Source organism: Cygnus olor, chromosome 1, assembly GCF_009769625.2.
Source record: "Cygnus olor isolate bCygOlo1 chromosome 1, bCygOlo1.pri.v2, whole genome shotgun sequence".
Taxonomy (NCBI): Eukaryota; Metazoa; Chordata; class Aves; order Anseriformes; family Anatidae; genus Cygnus; species Cygnus olor.
Genome location: NC_049169.1, coordinates 42,675,825 through 42,699,887, shown reverse-complemented (window position 1 = coordinate 42,699,887; position 24,063 = coordinate 42,675,825). Strand labels below are relative to the sequence as shown.

Genomic DNA, 24,063 nt, shown 5'->3' with positions numbered 1-24,063 from the left:
CTCCCTCACAGGGAGCCTGTTACTGCAGGCATGGAGATGCCGTGTCTGAATATGGGGGCTGTCCTGAATTCCAGGTGAGCAGAGGACACTCTCTGTCCTCAGGGTGCATCTATATTCATGCTTCAGTTCAGATCAGGAGTGCACTGTTGAAGCAAGTCCCCAGCACATACACACCAACCTTGGTTCAGTTCATGGGGCCACAGCAGAGCACATCTAACCCTCTCCCAGTGTTAATAAGCATTCAGTCCCTAGGATAAGACTAATCATAACCAATCCCTTGCAGGCACACACAACAAATATGAGACATATGGAGTGGTTCTAAGTGTCAGCTTTTTTACTCTACAGATCCACCCTGTTAAGCTTTTTTTTTTTTTTTTTTAGCACCAGCTAAGCCTTTTTTACTACCTCATTCAAAAGGGTTTCCTTAATTTGTAAAAAAAAAAAAAAATAATAATATATCTTTCAGAAGTTTCATAGCATAATCTTGTGTAAAGTACAGAACTGACAAGGGAGTTTCACTACTTGACTAATTCATGTTTGTCTGAGTAACTCATTACAGAGGCATGCAGTCTTTAAAGATGATGATCGAGACATGAACTGCTGTTATAAGGGAGACAAGATACCATTCTGAGCGTTAGAATAATGCTCTTGTTGCTCTCTGCACTACAGCTGCATCTAGAAGTGAGAACATCCTTAAACATGGCCCACTGTACAGATAGTGTGGTGCCTGTCTGTGGAATAAGGTGCCTGTCCCCAAGCACTTAGAGTGCAAGTAAGAGATAGAAGAGAAAAGGTGAATGTAACACACTGAGTTATGGAACCAAATGGGAAAAAGCACGGTGAGTACTGTCAGGCAGTTAACAGCTTTGCCTCAGCTTGCCCAGTGCTGCTGGGCATGTATCTGTTAAATCTTTCCTAAAATCACATCCCAAACCCTTAGACTGTATTTGAATCTGTTGTCTTTTGAAAAGTTTGTCTCCTATGTTCACTGAGGAGAGAAAGGAATCTTTAAATATATACCTGGGCAATCATGATCGGTACAGTTCCAAATGCCACCAGTGCAAATACTAAAAAGAAAAATCACAAAATACAGAAATTCACTGTTTTGATATTTAGCAAAAAGAGCAGCTTTGAGATAGTTAACAGGTCTTGAATTCACTGTTTCCATAGAATAGTCTGTGTATTTTGGTAATACACAGAGCTCAGACTGTAAAGCATAAACATTAACTATTCTTTAAATTTTAAGTGTGACTATCATGTTAAACTAACTAACTACAGGCTACAGCCACAGACAGAGGAACCACAAACATGAGGCTTTCACATACCAATTACTACATTCTTGTTCAATTTTTGAGCCTACAGGGAAAGCAGTTCCATGATAAGTACAAGGACAATTTGACACGGAGATACAAGTTCCATTTTCCATAATGAGACCTATTGAGATGGAAGTTTATAATTGAGATCAAAAACAAGTTAATGGACTCCAGATCACTGCTGTTCCCCCATCTGACTCAAATATTCAAATATGCAAGAAGGTGAGCTCATCAGTCTTAGCCAGGGACCAACATGAAGAGTTACCTAGTGAATGCAGATGGCTCAGAACAATCAACAGTATAGCTCTCTCAAAGCAGTTTTCACTCTGAATGGTGCTCTATGAAAAATATCTGCCTGAAGTGTGTAAAACTGTACAGAGTCAAAAATACAAAGATTCTGAGATCATATAATCTTTAATCCTCCCAGAATAGGACTGTTCATAGTCCAGTCCCTACTTTTTGTTTAGTACAGATCAAAGGAAGATTTCTTGTACAGAGTGTAAGATACATTCTGTTTAAAGAAACCTCAGTAGGTTTAGGAATCATTCAAATAAAGTGGATTAAATTTATGCTATCCCTCATTGTAGAGAGCATTAGTTATGGCTCCAGGTTTTAATTGATATTTCATCCTAAACCACAGTGACTAGATAAATGTTTAGAACACAGTAAAAGGCAGAATCACAGTGAGAGTAACAACAGCTAAAGCAGAAATTACAATATTCATATTTTCTGGCTTTTAACTTTAAGCATAGTCTATTTAGACAACTTTATTATTATGCTGCATGGTATCTTTAAACATATTTTTCACATAAAATTAATGGTACTTACCATCTGGACAGTAACAGCCATCTAAGCAGTGCAAGTTGCTGCCAAGACAATCTTTTTCAAAGGTGCAGGTTGGTGGACAACAACTGATACAATCACGGTGTACAAAGCTGTCTTCACACGTCTCAGCTAGGAAAAAAAAAAAAAACATTATTACGTTGCACATTAGTGTAATATCTCTTCCCGTACTGGAGAACTCCTATTTATCTGAATAAACCGTAGTGCAACACTTCTGGTATAGGTAATTATTCAGATCAGGTACAATGGATTGTTTGGAGAAACTGTAACAGATGAACTGTGACGAATCTCTCATCATAGTATTTCTATGTATTCTAGTATTTCATAGCATACTATGACAATGTCATAGTATTTAAATCTATTTATCAAGTTCTTACATCACTTCTCCACTAGAAGTTATAATTTCTGTGACAGGGGAACGTGTGCACATATCTCAACTAGTTGAGAGTCCTGTGGATGAGACTGAACTGCATTTCATGGGTGGTGATGATGACTAGAAGGAGCTGGATTCACTGTATTTGTTCTGTTATAGAGCCAGTAGAGGCTGAAAGGTCAGCTGGGAAGAGGGGCAACATCAGATCTCCACAGATGTTTTTTCTTCCTCCTAGAATATGATCAGCATACATGAAGTTTCAAGCAATCTGCACAAACATGAATTTTGAATGGATCTGCATCAGATCACAATGGAAATAAAATATTCCTCTAGCAAATCATTTACCTCATTTTTCACCAGCAATAGTGAAGCTGAATGATCTACTTTGGTATCAGGTTTGAGTCCTATAGTAACAAATGTTGTCAAGATGGAATTATTTGAAATGGATATGTAGGGTATTTCAAAGGTCACATGATATGCTTTATTAAAGAGTCTTACTACAGGCAGGAAAATCATCCCTCCAATCCCGCACAGGGGACCCAGCATGAGAGCATGCTCGAGCGTACTCTGTCACGGCTCTGCAATATGTTTCATCATCATCCACTCTGAAATAATAAAACAAGGGAGCAATCACCAAACTCAAATCCCATCTACAAATTTCTGCCACCAAACACTGCTCAGGATAGTTCAGTCAGCTGAGGCCGCTCAGCTATAGAGGCATACTTAGCGAAAATACTGTGAAAAGGGATGAGCTATACTGAATACACTGCTGTGTTTTTATCAGTTGATCTCACAAAAACTTTTTTCATGTTAATATTACCACAATGAACAAAAACTGTAATTTATTACAAAATAAGAAAAAAAAATATGCTTATGGTGAAAGAGAAACATGACCTTGTCATGAAGATGTCAAGATGTCTTGGGCTCTCTCCTTCCTGCATGACGTGGAAACTCTGACCTACACTGATAAGAGACATTCTGGGCCAAATAACAAGTTCAAGTTTCTGATTTATAGTCAGTCCTTGAGCTTAGGTGAGGAGAACCCTGTTGGTAGACTCCTGACCTTGTGTTGAAGTGCTTGGCACCAGAAGCATAATCCACCAGACATTGTAGACGATTTCAAGGAGTTACAGTTCAACCTTGAACAAAGTCATTATCTCTGCCTTAGTCTGTACAGAAGAAGCCGGACAGTGCACTTTTGCCAGGATCAAGTAAAGAGACATTCATCAATATTTAGGTAACCTCAAATTTTATTCAGATTCAAATCACATAAGGCAAGACACCACCATTTTTTTTACTGTGAAAGTTCAACAACTCCTGTCACTCACTGTGAAGGACCTGATGACAAAATGAACTAGTCACAACAAGACGTTCTCGTAAAGCATGACCAGGACAGATTAGCTGAGTTTGTCTTTCAGCACAAAAGATCAAGCTTCCAAAATTAATGTTCTTGAGAATATAGTAAATAGTGTTTGTATCCTGCTTTCAACACATCTGTTATCAAATCAAACAGCACTATATTCTTCAGGACAGTGATCAGAATCTCTCCCAATTCTCCTTATCTAATCCAATTAAATGGGTCTTAATAGAAAGAATACTTGGCATATACAGTGGCCCCACAAGAAACATTGTAAACTTACACTAAGACACAAGAAGAGAGGTCTCTTTTATAAACAAAATAAGCCTAAATTAATGAGGTTCTCAGACACAGAAACTTTCTTCAAGGTTTTTAACATTCACACAATTCATATCAACACACACATGCAATTTGACAAAAATCAAATCCTCCTTAACATCATGACACTGATTCAATGCCACATTTGAAAATTTCCTTTTCATTATTCTTCTTTTGCTAAGGAAGAGGCACAATAAACTCCTGAGTTATGAAGAGGCAGCTCAGCTCTTCTCTTAGCAAAATCAATGTGCAGATCATCAACTTCAGGAAGCACACTTTAGAGATTTGCTTACAAACCCATATTCTTCCATTCTGACTTGGTAGCAAAACAGAAAATCAAAAATTCATTGAAAATGAACTAACAAGTTGTAGTGGATGCTTCTAAATGATTCTTAGTTTTAGTCTTGTGAATTTTTCTGTATACTTTTGATTAAATTGATGATACTCTGAGAAGGCCACCATAGTATCTGGTATAATTCCTGCTATTACTTCTTAGTTATAAAACCTTTTCTAAAAAGGAAGTTATACATTGCTCAGTTTTGTTCGGTTACACTCTGGAGAACCTGTTTAGCTTGAATGACTGACATTAACTAAACGGGAGTCTGGAGCTAAGGGAAAAATACCAGGTTGCATATAACACAAGCAACTGAGGATATGTAATTCCCACCAAAGCCAGTGAGAGCTGAACTTTTAACATCTCTGAATTTACATAAACAAAGCAATTTTGAAAAAGTCTGCTGAGTTAAATGACTTAGTAGTTGAAAGGTTACTCTGCTATATTTTTATCAGAAAAATAGTACAACTGTGTCAGACAAATGGACTTACTCTTCCAGTATCATTGACATTTCCCCCTGTAAATTTTCCCAATCTCCGTGTATTTTTGATTCAAGACTTCCAGATATAGGTATATTGTGTGTGTATGGTTAGCAACTCTCTCTTCTGCCATTAGTGATTCTCCATAGATTTCTTTCCCAAGCATTTGTCTAGTCTTCCCTTGAATCTATGTAAACCTTTAGCAATCAAATTATTCCTTGGCAGGGACAAAGGCTGTGTGTCCTCTGGTTCCACAGTAAATCACCCACTGAGCGAAACCCCATCTCTTTCACTTTGAACTCATTTCCTACTAACTTCACTCAATACTGCTCAATTCTTGTCTGAATAGAGAGAGTGAGCATTCATTTCAAGCATCAAAAATAAATATACAAGAACTCCATTCTTACCTGCAAAGATCATTCATACAGCTAGAAATATAAGAATATGGATCTATGCTTTCATGACAGCTGAAAAAAGGAAACTGTAGGAATATTTGGCACTTGAAGAATATGTCCTGCACATTAAGGAGAAACAGAAGACAATAGTTAGCAAATACTTTCTGAATGAGCATAATTGTTTTTAGATTTGTTGAGCTAATCCAGGGTCCCTTATATTCCCATTAAAACCTGAGAATCTCACAGTCTTGTTTTATTGTTATGTCTCCTTTATTGTACTTCCTAAAATTTGTCCTCTCTGTCTGCAGTGTCTTGATTGCATACTGCTGCTGCACAGAGCTGGGATGGCAGACTGAAAACTGATGACAACAACAACAAATAAAAACAAACAAAAAAAAGCATTTCATGTCAATCCAGGAGCTGAGTATGGTACTTCTGCAATATTTCACAATTTCTAAAAATAATGAGGTGTAAGATTCAGTTCAGGAAACTGAACCCAGGAGTAATGCAGCAATAAAGAGCTCTGTCAGCAGACTTGTACCACTTGGCACATCCTATCTGAACATTTGTACTCTTAAGCTAAACTTCTGAAGATCTTCAGATATTCCCTAGCAACAGCCCTGATCTGAATCTTCTCAAAGCTTCAATGAATTTGAGTTTTTTTTCAGTATGGTGCATATGGCTAGATTCTTGTACTGTCACTAAGTAGTGAAGATGAAAAAAACAATCACTAAATGATTAATTTACCTCAGTGGATTTTTCATCAGCTGAGCAAGGACTGGAAAAATCTGAGGCAGTAGGTACACAAGCTGCATCATCTGGGGTTTGCACAGCCCAGCTATTTGCAAATTCAGCAATGTCTTCTGTATGTTCACCTACTGCATGAAAAGAACACCCAGAAAAAAGGTTGTGAACACAAGCACAAAAGGCATCTTGGAAATTTCTGAAAGTTTTAAAATATATTCATTACTTCAGATACAGATATGTTCAGAGTAGTGGAAGTGTAGAAAAAGTTTATTTTTCCTTTTTAACTACAGGTAATATTTTATACCACATTTAAATGAAACAAAAAAAAATTAATATAATTACTGACAATTTTGTAACAAAAATTCAAAGAAGGACTGCAATGAATACCTAAGAAAGAATGCATTTATTTAAAATAATTTAAAGCTTTCATCATATTTAATAAAGCTCAGTTAGCACTATTATCTCACTCCTTTTCCCCTAGTGCAGAAAAGCCCTAAAACAAACACAATGCCCAGTTCTCCTTATAGCATGAGCAAGGGAGAATGAATGAATGTGATGCATAATTGGAAGTCATGGCAACAGGCAAAGAACATATACACAAGAACATACAAGAAAGTTGGCAGTAGAGGAACAGACCACAAATTTCCATATTTTTGCAGCAAGAACTAAATATTACATTTTCTGTATGTTCTTAGCTATGCTAAAAAGGGTGTATGGCCTCCACTTTGAAGAACCTTACTGTAATTAGTATCTATGCTATGGTGATCTATATCAATGCATGGTTAGGAGATAGGATATTGGAAAGAAATCAGCTATAGTTTGTTTTGTATTGTTTTGTTTTCACAGGACTGTATTATCCAAAACTTAATTATCTTCTTCCAGGACAAGTACAAAGTTGGACACTCTAGAATATGGAAAACCCCAAAACACAATAATCAGGTGTTTGTACTTGGATCTCCACAAATAAACAAAGCTAATATCCTAACCACCAATCCGATTTACTTAAGAAGCAGGGAGAGTTAAAACTTTTCTTCCTCTTTGACAAAAGAGCTCTTTTACACAGAAAACACTTCACAAACATAAAAGGCTTTTTTTTTATGTTGTTGTTGTTTGTTTGTTTGTTTTTATCAAGAAGTAAACCTGTTGGCATAATTCTGGTTCTGCAAACACATTTTAAAATATTTTATTTTCATTTTGACATAGCTTGAAAAATCAGTTCTAAGTCTTAAAAAATGCCACAAAATAAAATATGTCTTTTAAATAGTTTTATGCTCAGATACAGTCTCATATATCAAAGCAATGCGAAGTTGCCGTTAAAGATGAAGATTAAGGAAACAGAAAAGGAGCTGATTTTTTTAAAATATGCTTTGAAATGGAGTATAACACGTCTCAGCACCTTCTTTATTTGCAGCAATACAAATACAGGGCATTCAGACTGTAAGACTCAGGATAGATGTACAAACTTCCCTTACACTACTGTGGGAGTAGTTTAGCTGGGGGAGATAAATCATCATCCTGGGTGATTAATGACATTTGGAAACACTTAGAAAAAAGTTGCTGCTTAGAAGCAACTTCAATTAGCAGTATATTCTTGTGAAGATAGCAGAACTTCTTGCTTTGTGTTTGCACAGAGTCAAGGCACCATGTTATACAACTGGTTCAAGGTTAAAGTGATTCACAGTGCTCTGGATGGTACGCTACAATAATACTGTCATTTCTGACAAAGCAAAATACTAGAAGAAATGACAACAGAAAAAAAAACATAGCTCTGCAAATGAAGAAAGCTAACAGCTGCCCTACTTCAAATCTTTTATAAAATACATTTAAAGATACTGAAATTATTACTTTTGAAGAGATTGTGTGAATTTCTGTGAATTGTAAATCTTCCCTGAACTCCATTTTTATCCATTATTTTAGATCAACACTTTTAACTAGTTATTAAAAATACTATACCCTGGTGCGCAGAAGTTAATGTATGAACAGGGAACATACTTCTGTCATGGTAGAAGACAAGAGGAATTTATATTGGGAAGATTTTTAAAGACTATGCAAAGATATGTAGACTGCTTCTTCACTTAGGAAGAAAGTCAAAAACCTCCTACCCATTAACCATAATGAATAATGCAAAACAGCGGAGGGAAAACAGTTACTGTGAGGTAACCTTTGCAATTTAATGATCTGCAGGGATGTGGGACTTGATTTTCTCAGTATTTAACAGTAACAACAAGACAGTCCCATCTTTATTTCTACCAGACTGAGTAAAGGATTTCTCATATTCCCAAGCCTGCTCTTTTTTCGTATTAGTTGTGAGTAGGACAAAAGTCTCTATAGACTACTCCCTATATAGAACTACAAAGACTACAGAATACTCTATCAACTTAGCAATCACCTCTTCCTCAGGTACAGTATTGGGCAAACTCCTAATTCTATAGGGTAGTAAGAGACCCATAGCACAACATACCAACAGAGAGATACGAGGAACTTTCTGGAAAGAGCTTTAAAAATGTACATATTTCAACTCATATTTTTATGATGGTAATGTAAACGAATGACTCAAGATTGTGGTTTTTTCCAAATATTAATATTTTGGCTTTTTGCTCCTTCTCCCTCCATCCTTAAACATAGAGAAAACCACAAGCATTTGTTATTTATTTATAATTTGAAGGCACTTTCATCAGCTAAGATAAACATACCCCGAGTGCTTTGCTGAGCAAGAAAAGGCTTAAGCATACATATAAATACTTTCTTGAACTGTTTTTTTTTTTTCCCTTAACATTTTTAATGGCATTGAAGAGTAGAGATATTCTATTTTCTACTGAAATAAGGTCTCTGTCTTTTTACATAATATTTTTAAAGTGAACATTGAAGCTGTTTAGAAAAGGTAAGCATTTTTAAGTTATTTACTTACTATTTTGCAGTATCAGGTCATCATATTTATTGCCATTAAAATTTCCACAGAGGCCACAAGATTTCCCTTTATGATCTTCTGTCAGCTTAATATAAATACCAGAGTTTCCATCCCAAGCAAGAGAAAAACCAAAGGTAGTTTTCACCAGAATATAGTCAGCCAATCTCTCAACGAAAACATTTCCAACTGTCTGAGGCAACATTAATCTGCAAAAATAAACAGCCTACTTCAAAGAGCTCAGATGAGATGAAGTTAGTGATGGAAAAATACCACATAAAATATCACCTTCTAACTCACTACACCCTTTTTTCCAGTTGTATACAGTCACTTAATGGCCTCAAGTTGCACCAGGAGAGAGGTTCATGTTAGAAATTAGGAGACATTTCTTCTCAGAAAGAGTAGTTAAGCATTGGAGTGGGTTGCCCAGGGAGGCAGTGGAGTCACCATCCCTGGGGGTGTTTGAGGAAAGGTTGGACATGGTGCTTAAGGACGTGATTTAGTGGGTGATAGTGGTGGTAGGGGGATGGTTGGCCAAGATGTTCTTGGAGGTCTTTTCCAACCTTAATGATTCTATGATTCTTTGTTGCATTTTTACCATGTTCTTTTCTATTTGCTTCTCTGCATTGATCATCAAAAGTGAATGCTTTTCTACTGTATACATCTATCAGTTGTACTAATTCTAAGCCTGAACGAATCTTCTTTTCAAAGCCCAGAAGGGGCACCTTAAAGAGCACATGAGTTCATGAGCATGCTGTGTTGCACAAGGAGCTCTGTGACACTACTAACTGTGTTCCTGGTGTGGTGAACACCAGCAGCCCTTCTGAGCAGAAGATGGATCATCAGATTAGACGTATGCCAATGGAGAAACTTACAGTACAGAAAATACTTTTGACCAAAAAAAGTACATCCTCTTCCTTCAGCCATAGACCATTGGAAAATAATATTTCAGTATGATTTAATCCTAATCTTCCAAAATTGCTTCTGTTGGGATGAAGACAGATGGCACAGTAGCCATCAGTCTCAGATGTTACAGTATTATTAAATCAAAGGTAATCTAATCTAATCTAATCACCTTCTAAGGTGATACAAAAAAACACGTCTTTACAAGTTTTTGAAATTTTCTGTACTTTATCTAACAGTAAAAAAATACTTATTATAGCCTTGTACTCATTTATTTGTTTAAAAAAAAAAATGGTATGTTTGAGGGTTTGATGTACCTCAGAAATGTGGAGTTTTTGCCCAAAGGGCCAAAGAAGACTTAAGATCTTTGATTCAATTAGTTCAGGCTTATTCATAAGAAGGTTATGTGTTGAATTCAGTATAGCTGCACACCAAGCATAAATAAAGACTACCTTGTTCAAAATTGTATCAGGATGCACCACAGATTAACTAGATTAGTGTGGTGTAGACCTTGTCTATACAAAATTTAGATGGTTAATCCCAAGGTCAGAGCTGAGAAGTTGAACACAAGGCTCATGGGGAGCACATGCTACCTTCATTCATGTATTACAAGAACAGCATTACATCTTTTCACACTAGCACTCTATCAGTCCCAATATAGAATATCCAGGGATCAGTGAAAATATATAGCAAATTATCTTCTCTGGTTGATGTCAAAAGCATTAATTTCCCAAACTTCACATTGTCCTTCTGCAATAAAATATTTGAAACCATCATTAGAACACTTACCTTTTCCCTTCTTTTCTTACTTCACGTCCTGAAATAATTATTTCTTCTTGGTTTGAAAAAAATAAGCTGACTGACCTCTGACAAGAATATACTGAACCATAACAGTCAGGACTGTTATGAACCTTAGAGGGGAAGAATACACACACAGTTAGAATAAATATTCTCAACAATTTCATGCAAGTTTTCGTAAAGTCATATATGATAATTTATTTTTCTGTACATGAATCACTGAAAGAGTTTTAGAGAGAAATATTTAAAATGTAAAAAGGTCATACTTACAAACATATGCAAAAATATGTTCATGTTACTCAGTACTACTGAGAAACACAGCAAGTGCTTAACAGCACAAAGCATCACAAGTTAGTGGCTTAAACACTGTGTGAAATACTCAGGTAGTTTACATAGATGAACTTCATAGACACCATAGTGAGCTGTTTTATCACTGCCAGTGTAGGAGCTTGTTATTTGCACCGAGACACCCCTACTGCTCATTTTCTAGAGGTCTAGAGGGGACTACTGTGCAATACAAAAACTCAGCATAGTGCCAGCATTCTCCGAGCCAGCTGAGACTGGCATCAGCTGATCCAGCATGCCCTCCTGAACCACTCAGGATTTGTTGAGATTTTGGAGTGCTCCCACAGATTACTGCAGTCATCTAACATAAACACATCTGTTAAAACCCATTTTGCATTAGCTTCTCAGCACTGTCAATGGAGAAGTGTAGGCTCTTCCAAAGTCTGCCTGTCCCCATTGTACATAGATAGGGTAGTGAGTCAGGGTGCTGCCTTGAATCTGACATCAGCTTCCCCAGTTTCAGCACAGAAAGCATCACTCTACCAGAGAGAGATCTGCAAAATAGTGTCTCACAACTATTAGCAATATGTGACTTCCATGACTGCCCATTACTAGGGGTGTTAAGCAAATCTCAGATGTGTACTTCTAGAAAAGAAAAACGTGCAACTCCTGTCTCAGTGAGCCTACAGATTCATGGCAATGAAGTAATCCCAAAACAAAAATAATGTTTTATCAGAACTAGGAATAGGCCAGCATGCCTCCTTTTTATAGCTTGCAGAAAGGATGCTACCTTTGCAGTCGGGCTTCCTTTCCATTCCCAGCCATGAGCCATGGCAGAGCATGACTCCTGCCTTGCAGGAATGTCTGTATCCCCAGAGACAACAGGGCTTTTGTTGGCCAGGGTGCACTCTCAGGACATGAAAACCATTGGCTCAGGTTAACTCTGACTGATGATAGGAATGCAGGTCTCCAACTTTCTGTGCATATGCTTTACCCAGTTAATCACTACACAGTTTTGAATTACGTTGACAGTAGTCTAGGTGAGTCTGAAGAACATACCTAGTCCAAGGGCCTATGCAAAGCTCCCGCTAATCTATGCTATGCTAATCTCAGCGGAGCAGGAATACCCAAACTGGTGTGATGCTCTAGACTACTATGCTTCAAAAGCATATGTGCAGGTTTTAGTAACGACTGAGGAGGCATGGGAATATGCGGTGAATCTTAGCTACCTTTACCTAAATTAAAATGTAGACAGAGTTTAGACAGCTCGAGTATGGCTCCTCTGACCGTGTGCATCAGCTTTCTGCAAGAAGGATTTGAGCCATGTTACCAATTTACTTGACAGTGCTGTGAAGCTAAATAGATGAGTAACTGTGAAACATTTTGCCAGCATAGTAATGGGAGCTGTAACTAGTAACTAGAGCTATCACTTTTGTAGAAAAGATTTATTGGTAAACACATACAGCACTCACACATACACTAACTAATCTTCCTAGGCTGACAGTTAATGCTGGAAATAAAAAACAGTTACTGCTTCTCTGAGTGAAATAAACCAAGCCAGTAAAAGCATTAGGGTTTTTACATGTATAAAGAAAGTTATAATTAAAGACATAATAAATGTTACTAGTATTGACAGATGGTTTCTACGTAAGCCTGGCCTAAGGCAGAAACACAATCAAGGAAAATCAAAATAATTCTTGTGTTTTCTTCTGCTCTAGAGAGGTGGATTATTAAAACCAGAAGGACCATAATGTGAGCACTTGGCAAGATTTTCAGCTCTCCACTGCCCAGCTGGTTGTGACTGTATTGCTTCAACATTACTTGTGACTTTTCTGAATAAACATTTTAAGTTTTTAACAAAGTATGGCATTTGTTCCAGCAATTGAAAGGTAATTTCTCTCTTTCCAGAGCAACTGGAATCCACTGAAATAAAGATTCTAGATTTTTAATATAATCTTGGGGTTTGCTATAGCATTTTCTGAAATCTTGTAAGAGATGATAGCTGCATGCAAAGAATTAAAATAAAATAATGGAAAGCAGATGTAACAGCATTTGCCTATGATCTGAGTGAGTAGAAATGGCAGATTAATCTTCTTTAGATGCTAGTATTTTGGGGGACAAGATATCATATGTTGATAAATGAAAACTAGTTCTTGGAGCAGGAATCAGAACCTAGATCTACATTTGCCCCTGTGATCACTGTGGCCACCATGGTTGCATTACGGTTAGGACCACTCTTGTTCCCTCTCCCCTGCCCAGTCAGCACCAAATCCCAACCATTGAAAAAAATACCATAATGAGCTTATGTTCTCTCCCCACAGTAACCTACAGCCTGGTAATTAGGACACGTTCCTTCAAAGAGGATAGAGGTTTGAACTCTGCCTGATCTCAAAATCATTAACCATGGATACCCATAAATCTGAGGAAATTACTAAAAAGAATGCCCCCTATACATAGGTCAAGATGAAGACTTTTGAGCTGTTAACCTTCTCTGCATGACGCAGGGGTAATCCAAAATTAGAACACAAATCCACAGCGGGGACAAACTTTTTCATGGGTCAGGGGAGGTAGCTCCACATCCTCGCATGCCAATGGCTGCAAATCAGAGCTTGGTACGATTGGGTGCCCAGCTACCAGGCAGGTGACAGCTGTTTGCACTTTACTCAGCAGTTCAATTTTTTCTACAATCTGACAGCTAAAGTTTATTGAAGTTTCCAAGGTCTGCCTTAAGACCCAATTTTGCTACACAGGTTTTCCCAGAGAGGAGAGAACAGAGATCCTTTTTAGGAGAGAGGGAGTAAGAAACACTATTTTTAATATACTGACTCTGTTGATTATCATTTCATCAGAGTTTTGAGTTGCTGCACACATGCTTAGACATTTTCCAGCAGCATAGTTTTGTATTTAAGTAAGTAACGCTACAGTTTGATCTATTTATTGTCTCTCTACTTACTTTACTTATGAAATACAGGTATACTCAGTGTGTTATTTCTAATGTACGCTCACATACTTACCCAAACAGTGTACTGGGGTTCTGAAGTACCACAGTCTTTTGCAAAAATATAGGAGCAATTTCCCGGAAAGTAGTAGTAGATGCCATCAAATGTTTCAAAGTGATACTGTCCCCATGACTTGCAAATCCCATCTCGGTCCTTACCAGTGTTAGGAACTGGAGAGAACACACTGAGTTTACAACAAGCACAGTAATCAAAAATTGACAGGTGACAAAGGTGTCCACAGAAGTAAATGCTTAGAAAGGAAATAAGAGCTTATAAACAAAATATACAACAATGATGAAAGATAACCTCACTTCTTCAACTTTATTTAAAGTCAGTACTTTTTCCTTTTTACTTTTTAATCTTTAGAATGCAGTTTTCGTCACATGCAATCATTGTAAGTTTTGGATTTGCTTTGGTAGAGGCATTTTAATTCTAAGTAGAAGCAAGGGATTAAAGTCTACTGACGATCCAGAAAGATGATTCTTGCTAAAGGAGATTCCAGAAACCAGTGCATTGAAAGAGTTAATTATTTTATTTGCAGTAGCTCACTGCTAGAAAAATGTAGTGACTTTTTAGTTGTTCAGTTAACTATAAAAAAGCTGGCCAGCCGCTGACATACTAGACAGTGATCTGTCTCTTATGGCATCTGTGAATCATCATAGACCAAATGTTAAAACGTAGGCATTTGTGACGGTGCTATTTCCCTAACATATAATATAATTTTAATCCATGTGTCTTCTAGTGGATGACATCCCTACTACAAAGGAATCACAAAAGTGCTGTTAACAATATTGTTTTAAAAACTTTCCCGTTAAATTTCACTTGAACCTCAAACTTGATTCTTTTGGCCCCAGACTTACCAATTTGGCACCTGCTTCCTTGAGCCCGAAATAACTGACAATCACAGTCACCTGCCTCTGTGCAACCTGCTCCATTAAGGCACTCTTGAGAACATGAACCTGTAAGCAAAGACAGCAGCCTTTTAGTAGATACAGTATTTGGCAAACAAATTGAGACTCGCATTAAATTTTTTTATTGTAAAATCATTAGCAGCTGTATTAGCTAAGAAAATTAACCAACAACAATCTCCAGTTTTTAACATTTACTTAAATTTATCCTTTGTGTTTCTTGGTTAAAAGACAAGGTTCTCTTTTGGTCTGAGACTTGTACACTAACAAAGGAGCAAAAGGTCAACCTCCTCCCAGCAAACAAAAGGTCAAGTTCCCATGTAAAGAAACCAAATCCCAGTCCTCCTGATCTTGAAATACCCAGGACACAGATTATTCTAATTGACCAAATTCAGCACAATTTATGCATATGTTCAACTCCTCCCTCCTAGGCATTACAGCAAAGGGTATATTCAGCTTATGAACAGTCTGGAATGCATAATTTACAAAGTCAAAAACAGTTAAAAATAGCCCTCCACGCATGCTAAAACTTTTAAAAGGTTATTTCTGCTTAAGAGGTGACTGGAGTCAGAGGCTTAAGATTCCATGGGAATGGCTTGTTTTATGTTATAATTAGTAATTGTTTCTAAATGCAGTTTCATTAAAGGGTTATGTTGTCTGCTTGGACGCTAAGACTTCACTGTCTACTAACCATTCACTGAGGTGGGTCTAAATCATAGTTCCCCAAAAGTGAAGGAGAAAGGAAATTTCAAATTTCAGGGTTTGCAGATAGTTGATTTCCCTATTGGGGAGGAATTAAAACCCTAGATACAAACATTTACAAAGTTGCTTACAGAGATTTAAAAAGCATTGCAGAAAGCAGGAAGGCAATGAAATAAACAGGCCCTTCCACACCTGATGGAAGCCACTGTAAAGCTGCTAGTGACGCTAAATGGTAACAAAACTGGACCTTCATAGTAAAGCTTAGTTTTGAATGCTTAGTTTTGAATTTTTCCCATTTAAGAATTGCTTTCCAAATACGCACAGATACCCTGAAAGCACAGGGCAAAAAATACTGTTTATAGAACAGCATTAATGTGGAAAACTTTTTTGCTGTTACAGCTATGAACTATGAATTATACATATTTATTTACATGGAAAAATACAACAGGAAGCACCTACCCAGGCATACATGTTTTCCAAGGATACTGAAGTTCAGTTGCATACAACAAACATTTCTGCAAAATAACTTGGACCTGCTTTAGGTGTTTGGACAGTGCCTGAACCCCTCTAGGAGTAGCCCTGTGCTCATTGTCTGGGTACAACTGTACATTTGCATAATCAGTTCATGCCTCTCAGACATACTTACATCCTCTCACAAGGACAGAAAAAGTGGTAGTAAGAAAATTGTACTAGAAATAAACTTAAAAAGATCAAAGGATTAGCTTAATTAGCTGTTCAGATTTGGTCATAAATCATTATTTTGAAAGTCTAATTTCAGTGGGAACCGTATGCTATTTAACATGGATAAAATGAAGTAATGAGTTAGTGTGGGGTTTTTTAGGGGACAAAACCACTGGCAACATGGGAAGGTGACAGGAAGGCAGCGTGTCCAGGGGCATCTCCTCCTGGGACGAGCAGCACTGACCTCCTGGCGGGCTGCGCGTCAAGGCCCCATGCAGGTGTGACCGAGGAGAGGCAGCTCGAACCTGACAGAAACACAAAAGGAAAATCAGTGTGTTTCTGCTTTATGAATGCACTACTATGAGCCCAGGGCCTTGCAGCAGCATTGAGTGAGGACTTTGAGGGTTTTTTTAGCACAGTAGAGACACCTGTGGCTCGTCCAGCACAGGGCATGGCCTCATGTGCTGTGATTGACAGCCCAGACTAGCAGGAAAGGCAGCGACTGCGGCACCTGGCACTTGGGGAAGGGAAGCATGGTTTCTGGGGGACGTGGAAGGATATGGCTGTGCCCTGGGGTCACTGCTGGCCTCCTCTCCATGTCTTCTGCTTCACCAAAGGCAACAAACCAGCAAGGCTCCACTGGGGGAGATTTGTGTTTACATTTGGGAGGAAGAGTGAGGGCCCAGGCAAGACTCTTGCCTTTTTTGCTTCCATCGAATACCAAATGTTTCTCCTGTAACTCATGCCCTGTACCACTCCCCAGTCATCCAACTGTGGCCACTTCAGCTGTGATGGATTTCACATCCCCCTTGAGATCCTTCAGAACTCATTTCAGCTTGTCCAAAACAAAATGGGGGGGGGGGGGGGAGATCTTCCTGATCTGCATCCTGTCTTGTATAGGAACAGGGGGACTTGGGACTGTAAGGAAGTCCTGGATCTGACCCAGCACTCTGCTATTGCAGTTTGTCACGTCACATCATCCCTTCCAAGAACTAATCAAGTTCCACATGACAAGCACTCTGGGGTTTTTGCCCCCACAAGTACGGTTGGGAAGTTTACCAGGGTGAAGTGCTGGGCAGTTAAATATTTCCCCTGTACATTTATTCATGGCCATTTTTAAATCTTTTTGTTTTACAAAGCTTTGCCCTTTTTCTTAAATAGCTCTTCATCCCTGCTTTGTTTTGTTGTTTTGTTTTGTTGTGTTTTTTGGTGTTTTTTTTTTTTAATTCCCTCTGTGATATATTACAAGAAAGCAGTTACCCTTCTATGCTCCCCATACGTCTAACACCAGCCTTCAGCAGTACAACAGAGCAAAGCAACTTGTTTAAGCCTTCACTTGCAAGATACTCTTTCTTTGCTCTTTCTGCTAGTCCTTCTCCATGTCTGGAGCTTGAACTAATGGATCTCAGCATAAACACAACTGTACAGTAAATGGTTCAGGTGAAGTCCCACCAATGCTTCATGCAATGACATAAATACTTCCCTCCTCCAACTGGAAATACTTTGATGCACCCAAGTAGCACAATCTGTCTAAAACCAATCTGAAATGGACCTCACCAGCTCACCAGAAAGCTGTTCCAGGGTCCATCATTAGCCAGAGAGGTTCTCCACCACCCCTGCATAAAAACACCCCTCTCCACATCCTCTCTTGGTTACCCTGAGCCAGGCCTCTCAGCAAAGCAGCTTTTTGCTTTTGTGTTGTTTTGGGGAGATAGAGCTTATTTGCTGTGACAGCACACTGTCCTACTGAGCACACTTCTGGACTACCATCAGTCCCCAGAGCCCATTTCCCTCAGAAGGTGTCTTCCTAGTGAGGAGAAGAGGCATGACTCACCTCAATGTTATGTTTCATACTGGCTACCTTCTGACTTGGTGAGGAGACACAAAATTCTCCAAGGGACATAGAGAAAATGATTTGTGGTTCTGTTGCAGCCTGCCTGCAAGACCCTGAGAAGAGGCTTTGGGCTCCATGCCTGCCCCTGTAAAAAAGGGCTGTAACAGTTGCTCGGGCTCTGTAGCCCAAGATGTCTACCCACAGGGGAATGAGTTTCCCCCTATACTATTAAATTGTAGTCAAACATCACCTTTGTGCAGCATAAGGCAGCAGTACAGAGCGTGGATTGAGGAGGGACAGACCTCAGGCCGCAGTGGTGGGACTGGGGCCTGGGCCGAAGCTGCCGCCATCACCACACCACATGCAGGCTCCTTGTCTACAGCCGCCATTGTGCTTTTCGCCAAACACTAACAGCTTTCTAGGGCTTTCTGTTCGTCTTCACAAAAGGCAGAAGAACCACAGTGTTATTTCCCATGGTGTGCGTCAGTCGGTCTATCAGGGTGGGTGATTCAGAGAGCGTTTCACCAAGAGCGAATGAATGTGTGAGGCCATGGGTCTTGGCTGGAGGTGAGCAGGTAGGGAACAGCGGCTCCTCCTCACCGTCCTCCTGTTACCATAGCCTTGCTCCTTACAAAGGCCCCATTGTAACAACAGCAAAGCCCAGAGCAGAAAAGGGGGAGGCTTTCCCCACCCTCCCCCTTTCGGAGGTATAACCTACCTCTGCTGTTAAGAGATCTCTTTTCTGTCGAGTTGCATTAAACTCATTTCTGGAAGAAAACAAAAAGGAACCTGTATAATCGAAGGTCCCTGGAACAGCCTGAATAAGCAGCTCCCCAGAGAGAAGTGTTTCTCTCTGATTACCATCACTTTATCAAAGAGGTCTTTCTTGGCTTAACATTTAAAATGGCGATTTTTTTTTCATGGTCTCATTTTACAGAATTCAATAGTGCTCCAATCTCTGCTCTCAAACGTGGGATGCTTTATCAGGGAGGTACATGGGGCTTATGAGGGAGAGGTAAGCAGGCAAAATAAGCTTATATGACAGGATACAAAATTGCAAAGCAGTTTCATAGGTACTTGACAGCGTGTGTGGCAGCAAGTTCCCCCAAGTGTGATTTGAATATATTGTGATAGAGCTTTTAATAGCAAAAGATGGCTTGCCAGCTATAGCTGACTTAAATTTGCAATTAAGTTTAGAAACAAGGGCAGCAGGCTATAAAACATACTTAGTTTTATCAACAGTCCAAGATGGCATATCATTCAATATGCATGTGTGCTCACTAGATGCAGAGGTCACTAGACACCCAAAGCTATGTCCAAATGGACACTTCTACTAAAATTGATGGCATAGTTCCCATTTAATTCAATGGGATCAGGAACATTCCCTAGTTTGGGTTTTGTTTGGATTTCAGCTTCTACATGAAAACTTGTATTGAAAATGTTTATTTTATGGCTGTATAGCACTTACTTTTCTGTGCTTCAAATAGCAGCTAGGATTTTATCATGCAATTAAAATTGTAGAAGGATACTCATTTAATGTATTTTTCCAGACATAAAATAATGATCTCATCCTGGTTTCATTCCATTATTCCACTAAGCTTTCTTGAGACCATAGAAGTATCATTTTTCATAAGTGCCTTCATTTTTCAAATAGAGGATCCATGCCTGTTGTGTAAATTCTTTGAAAAGAGATGTAAACATTCTGAAAGTGTGTTTTACATCCAATGCACATGTACTTGACGTCTTACATGTCAAATTCAAGACTATATTTTACTTTCTAACTTACGCTATATCAGATAAGCCTTATATGTTTTTGTTTTATTTGTAGAACTTGACAAATATGGAATAAAAACTTACCTTGAAGTTCTTCTCAAAAGAGAAAGCTTGCAATAAGATCCTGTAGATTAAAAAGTCATTAAGTTAAATGTTTTTCTACAGCCTCACTCTGCATTTGGCAAACAACACTACTGAAATTTATTCTTTAAAAAATAGCTAATGATCCTGAGTTTTCCAGAGCACTTTTACATAAACTTTTTTCTCTTCCTAAGGGACCTAGCAACAGATGCTTTCCTTCCTGATAGCTTGATTCTTTCAAGGGCTTATCAACCCCAGTTTTCCACGGTCTCAACTCTGTTAAATACTACCACCAAAAAGAGAGAAGAGTTCTTAGTTGTTCAGAGCCTCAGACCAAATCTGATAAATTACAGGAGGTAATTATAAGTACAAGGGATACTCAGAGCTATCCAGAATCAAGCTCCTTGGGCAGTTAGGTGTAATTATTTTCTGAATATTACTTGCAAAATTCAATTGTAATCCGGTTACACTCTTTCTCACATTGTCTTAGAAATCTTCATAATGGTTGCAAATAAACTATCTGCAAGACCCATCTAAAGTGAATATACTGGTTAAAAATAGGATTGTTTCTATAACCAGAAGAGCAATTATTTATTCTAGCATTCCAAAAATGCTTAAACAAAGTGCAGGTGCGGTCTGATGAAATAAAATCATACCTTGTTGAAATTCATTACCTGCTTACTCATCTGACAGTAGTGGCAAGGAATAAACGAAACTTAAACATAGTTCCTTGATAATTATTTTGTAACAAAATTCAGACATAGAAAATGTGTCTTTTTAAAAAATAAGAGCTATATTTTAGCTTCAACACCTGTCAGAGAGAAGGGAGATATGTAAAATGGGTTATTTAACCTATGTTATTGTTTCTTGAATTCCAAAAAGGGTTAAAAATATTGTTTGATAATGATAGAAAAAGAAGTAGCCGTATTAATAAAATATTTATAGAACTCATTTTTAAAGTTAGTATTTCTTCAGAAATGGAATAAAGTTCTTACCTTGCAAAGAGGACAGCAGTGAATGAAGCAAAAATATACTCCATGGTATCATTAAATTGAGTTTTCCCACAATGTTCATTTCAGTATAACTTGGTAATAGGAGATTTATCCAAATTGATGGCTTTGATTATGACAGCATCTTATAACTATGTATTCCTACAGTGTGTTTAAATCCTTTCAAAGTTAAATAGTTGGATGCATTATTTGAAATAATGCAACGCAAAAAGGAAAAAAAGAAGACATCAAGCTTGGTAGATACATACAGCTTCAGGAGCTTTGCAAATGTTGCATACAACTTTCTGGCTGCATGTCTCTCATTAGTAATGCATGGTAACTCCTCAGCAGAGTCTGTATTAGTTACACTTTCGCTAGACCTGCGAGTATTACTCCTCTGTTGAGCTCAATCGGCCCTTTATAACACAGAAGACAATGACATAGAAAGAAATTTTGCCATGTCATGATGGTCTGAGAGATCCTTCAGTTGTCATTACACCTTTGTGTGCTTTGCGGCTTGTGTTGATCTCTGCCCTTTGCTTCTTACAGTGAAAAATTTTAGCAAGAACCTCCAGTTATGTTAATGCATAAAATATAACCAGATCATTTTGGAGATTAACATATGAATGTTCCTCATCTGTTCCAAGAGGAGAGACAAAAAAATCGATGAACCAATATACTTGGATTTTTAAGAATATTTGAGATACGTTTTTGTGTATAGTTTGCTCCTGTCATGAAAGAAAACTTCCCAGCAGATAATTGTATTTCACTTTCATTAAAAAACTTGCTTGGAAATTTTCATATTACCAAAAAGGAGAAAGAAGTCAACGGGGCCAAGGGGTTTTGTTTCTAATTTTCATTAAAATGGAAAACTGTAAATTCACCAAAATTTAAGACGAAAATATATAAAAAAGGAAAAAAACCTTACCCACTTTACTCTAAACATTAATAGAATCATTAAAAAGTGCAGTTTTAATGACACATATAATGCTAATTGAAATTCCTACAACTCACTTTCATTTGCAAAGCCTATCTTTTGCCTTACACTTCATTCCTCCTAGCATGCACTTTGTAGGATGCTGGGAGCATTCTGCACAAGGTGGTTGTGGACCAAAATAAAATTCAGAAGTTTTTGGTCTCTCTCAGGTAAAAAATTCTCCCATCAACTCTTTTAGCCCTTTCTCTCCCCTTCTCCCCTGCTGGACTGGAAGAGAGGGCAAAGGAAAACATACAACCTCTCCAACCACAGTCAAAGACAAACCCTTATGCCCACACAGCAGTACCCATGCAGGTTTAGGATCACTGGTGGCCTAAGGACAATTATTGCAAACTGATGTACATTATTACAGTACACTGTGGTTCCAGTATTTCTTAAGATTTAGTTTTATTACTGACTGTATTTAAGTGACTCTGGAAGCAGTTTTCTACAAATACATACATGCACAAAATATTTACCAAACAGCCATTGAAATGGGTTATCTGTCCATCTTGTGTTTCATTATTCTGTAAATCCTAAAGGAAACTTATTTACACAATTCACATTTCAAGGAGATTTTTGCTTTGTTTTTACTTTTGACTAACTCCAGGCTGCTCCCACTCACTGAATATGCTTATCTGCAGCCAGTCTGCATCTTCCAGCTTATTTTCATCCGCTCCACAAGATCCAAAACCACTCCAGTCTGCAAACTGAAGTAAAAGAATTGAGCTCCTTATCCAAATTAACATACTAATGTAGTCATAGTCACAGATTGCAAACATTTAATGGGGGCACCTACCCTGTAGGAGGTGGCAGAGGCTAATCAACATTTCATGCTCTCATAAATCTCCTGTTAGAGGATGATGCCTTGAGGTTGCTGTAAAGCTGAGATGAACCCAACACAGCATTAGAGTTTCCAGTTTCCATTACCAGTCTCTGAGTTATTTTCCTTTGAAGCTATGTCTGGTGTAGAAACCATTTCAAACTCTTATAAGAAATCTGATCTGGGATTCTTCCACTCCTCAAGATGATATTTCACACCGTGTTTCATATGCGGCATCAAAAATAATAAAACTTTCCATTAATATAAATTAACTCTTTTGATTTAACAGAAGCCATTAAAATGACTTTTTGTTTGTTTGTTTTCAATTTTTATATAATAAAGTTGAGGTAATATTCAGGGAGGGTTAGTATTTCATTGCTGTTTGGCTTCTAATGACTTAAAAGTAGGCCAAGCCTCTGCAGCTGTAAAGGGTCTTTTTAAGAGTTAGAGCAATAGGTTTCATTAGGTCTGGATATCTCTGCTCAAGGCAGGGTAGGAAATAGCACGGTCCCAAGCACATGAAGGACATTAGCTAATAAGGAAAAAGAATTATTCATCCAAGTACACTGAACTGTAGCTCATAGGACTATATTAAGAAAGAAAGAAAAAAAAATGAATCAAATTATATTCAAGCAATGACAAATTATCTACACAAGTAGTGGAATACTCGCAGATTGGGACTTCTGGACAATGTGATCAGAAACAATACATTAGAAAATAGTCACTTTAGTGAGAAAAAGAACACAATACAGAACACGTATTGGCCTACACTTAAAAAATTCTAGTGTCATATTTTCAAGTTATAGATTTTTCTTTCAAAATTAAATCAGAAGTTTTCAACACTAATATTTGTTTATTATAGTCAAAATAAATTTGCCCAAGATTTTCCAACATAACATTTTGAGATGACTTAATTTTATATACAGCTTATGCATTTTATCAGGATTATAAATAATGGCTGAAGAAATAACAGCCTTCAATGATCTTGGGTTCAAGCTTGCCCTGTTTTGGACTTGGATCCGTTATCATCATTAACAAAATATGGTACTTTCTAGAGCTCACACTCCAGCCTTCATTGAACTGGTAATTGAGTACTGTGTGCAGTTTTGGGCACCACAGTACAAAAAGGACGTAAAACTATTGGACAGTGTCCAGAGAAGGGCTACAAAGATGTTGAAGGGCGTAGAGGGGAAGATGTATGAGAAGCAGCTGAGGTCACTGGGCCTGTTCAGCCTGGAAAAGAGGAG

General features: G+C 37.9%; 1 protein-coding gene across 1 annotated transcript in view; it reads right to left on the bottom strand.

The window, feature by feature from the left end:
• Nucleotides 1-18,563, bottom strand: part of OTOGL (otogelin like) — a 92,646-nt gene extending 74,083 nt beyond the window's left edge. The window contains 12 exon segments of the mRNA XM_040544770.1: nt 1,021-1,067; nt 1,326-1,434; nt 2,142-2,267; nt 3,028-3,134; nt 5,425-5,531; nt 6,160-6,290; nt 9,068-9,273; nt 10,757-10,878; nt 14,065-14,219; nt 14,910-15,008; nt 16,585-16,645; nt 18,477-18,563. Coding sequence (XP_040400704.1) covers nt 1,021-1,067; nt 1,326-1,434; nt 2,142-2,267; nt 3,028-3,134; nt 5,425-5,531; nt 6,160-6,290; nt 9,068-9,273; nt 10,757-10,878; nt 14,065-14,219; nt 14,910-15,008; nt 16,585-16,645; nt 18,477-18,563 — 1,357 coding nt within the window.
• Nucleotides 18,564-24,063: the final 5,500 nt, after the last annotated feature.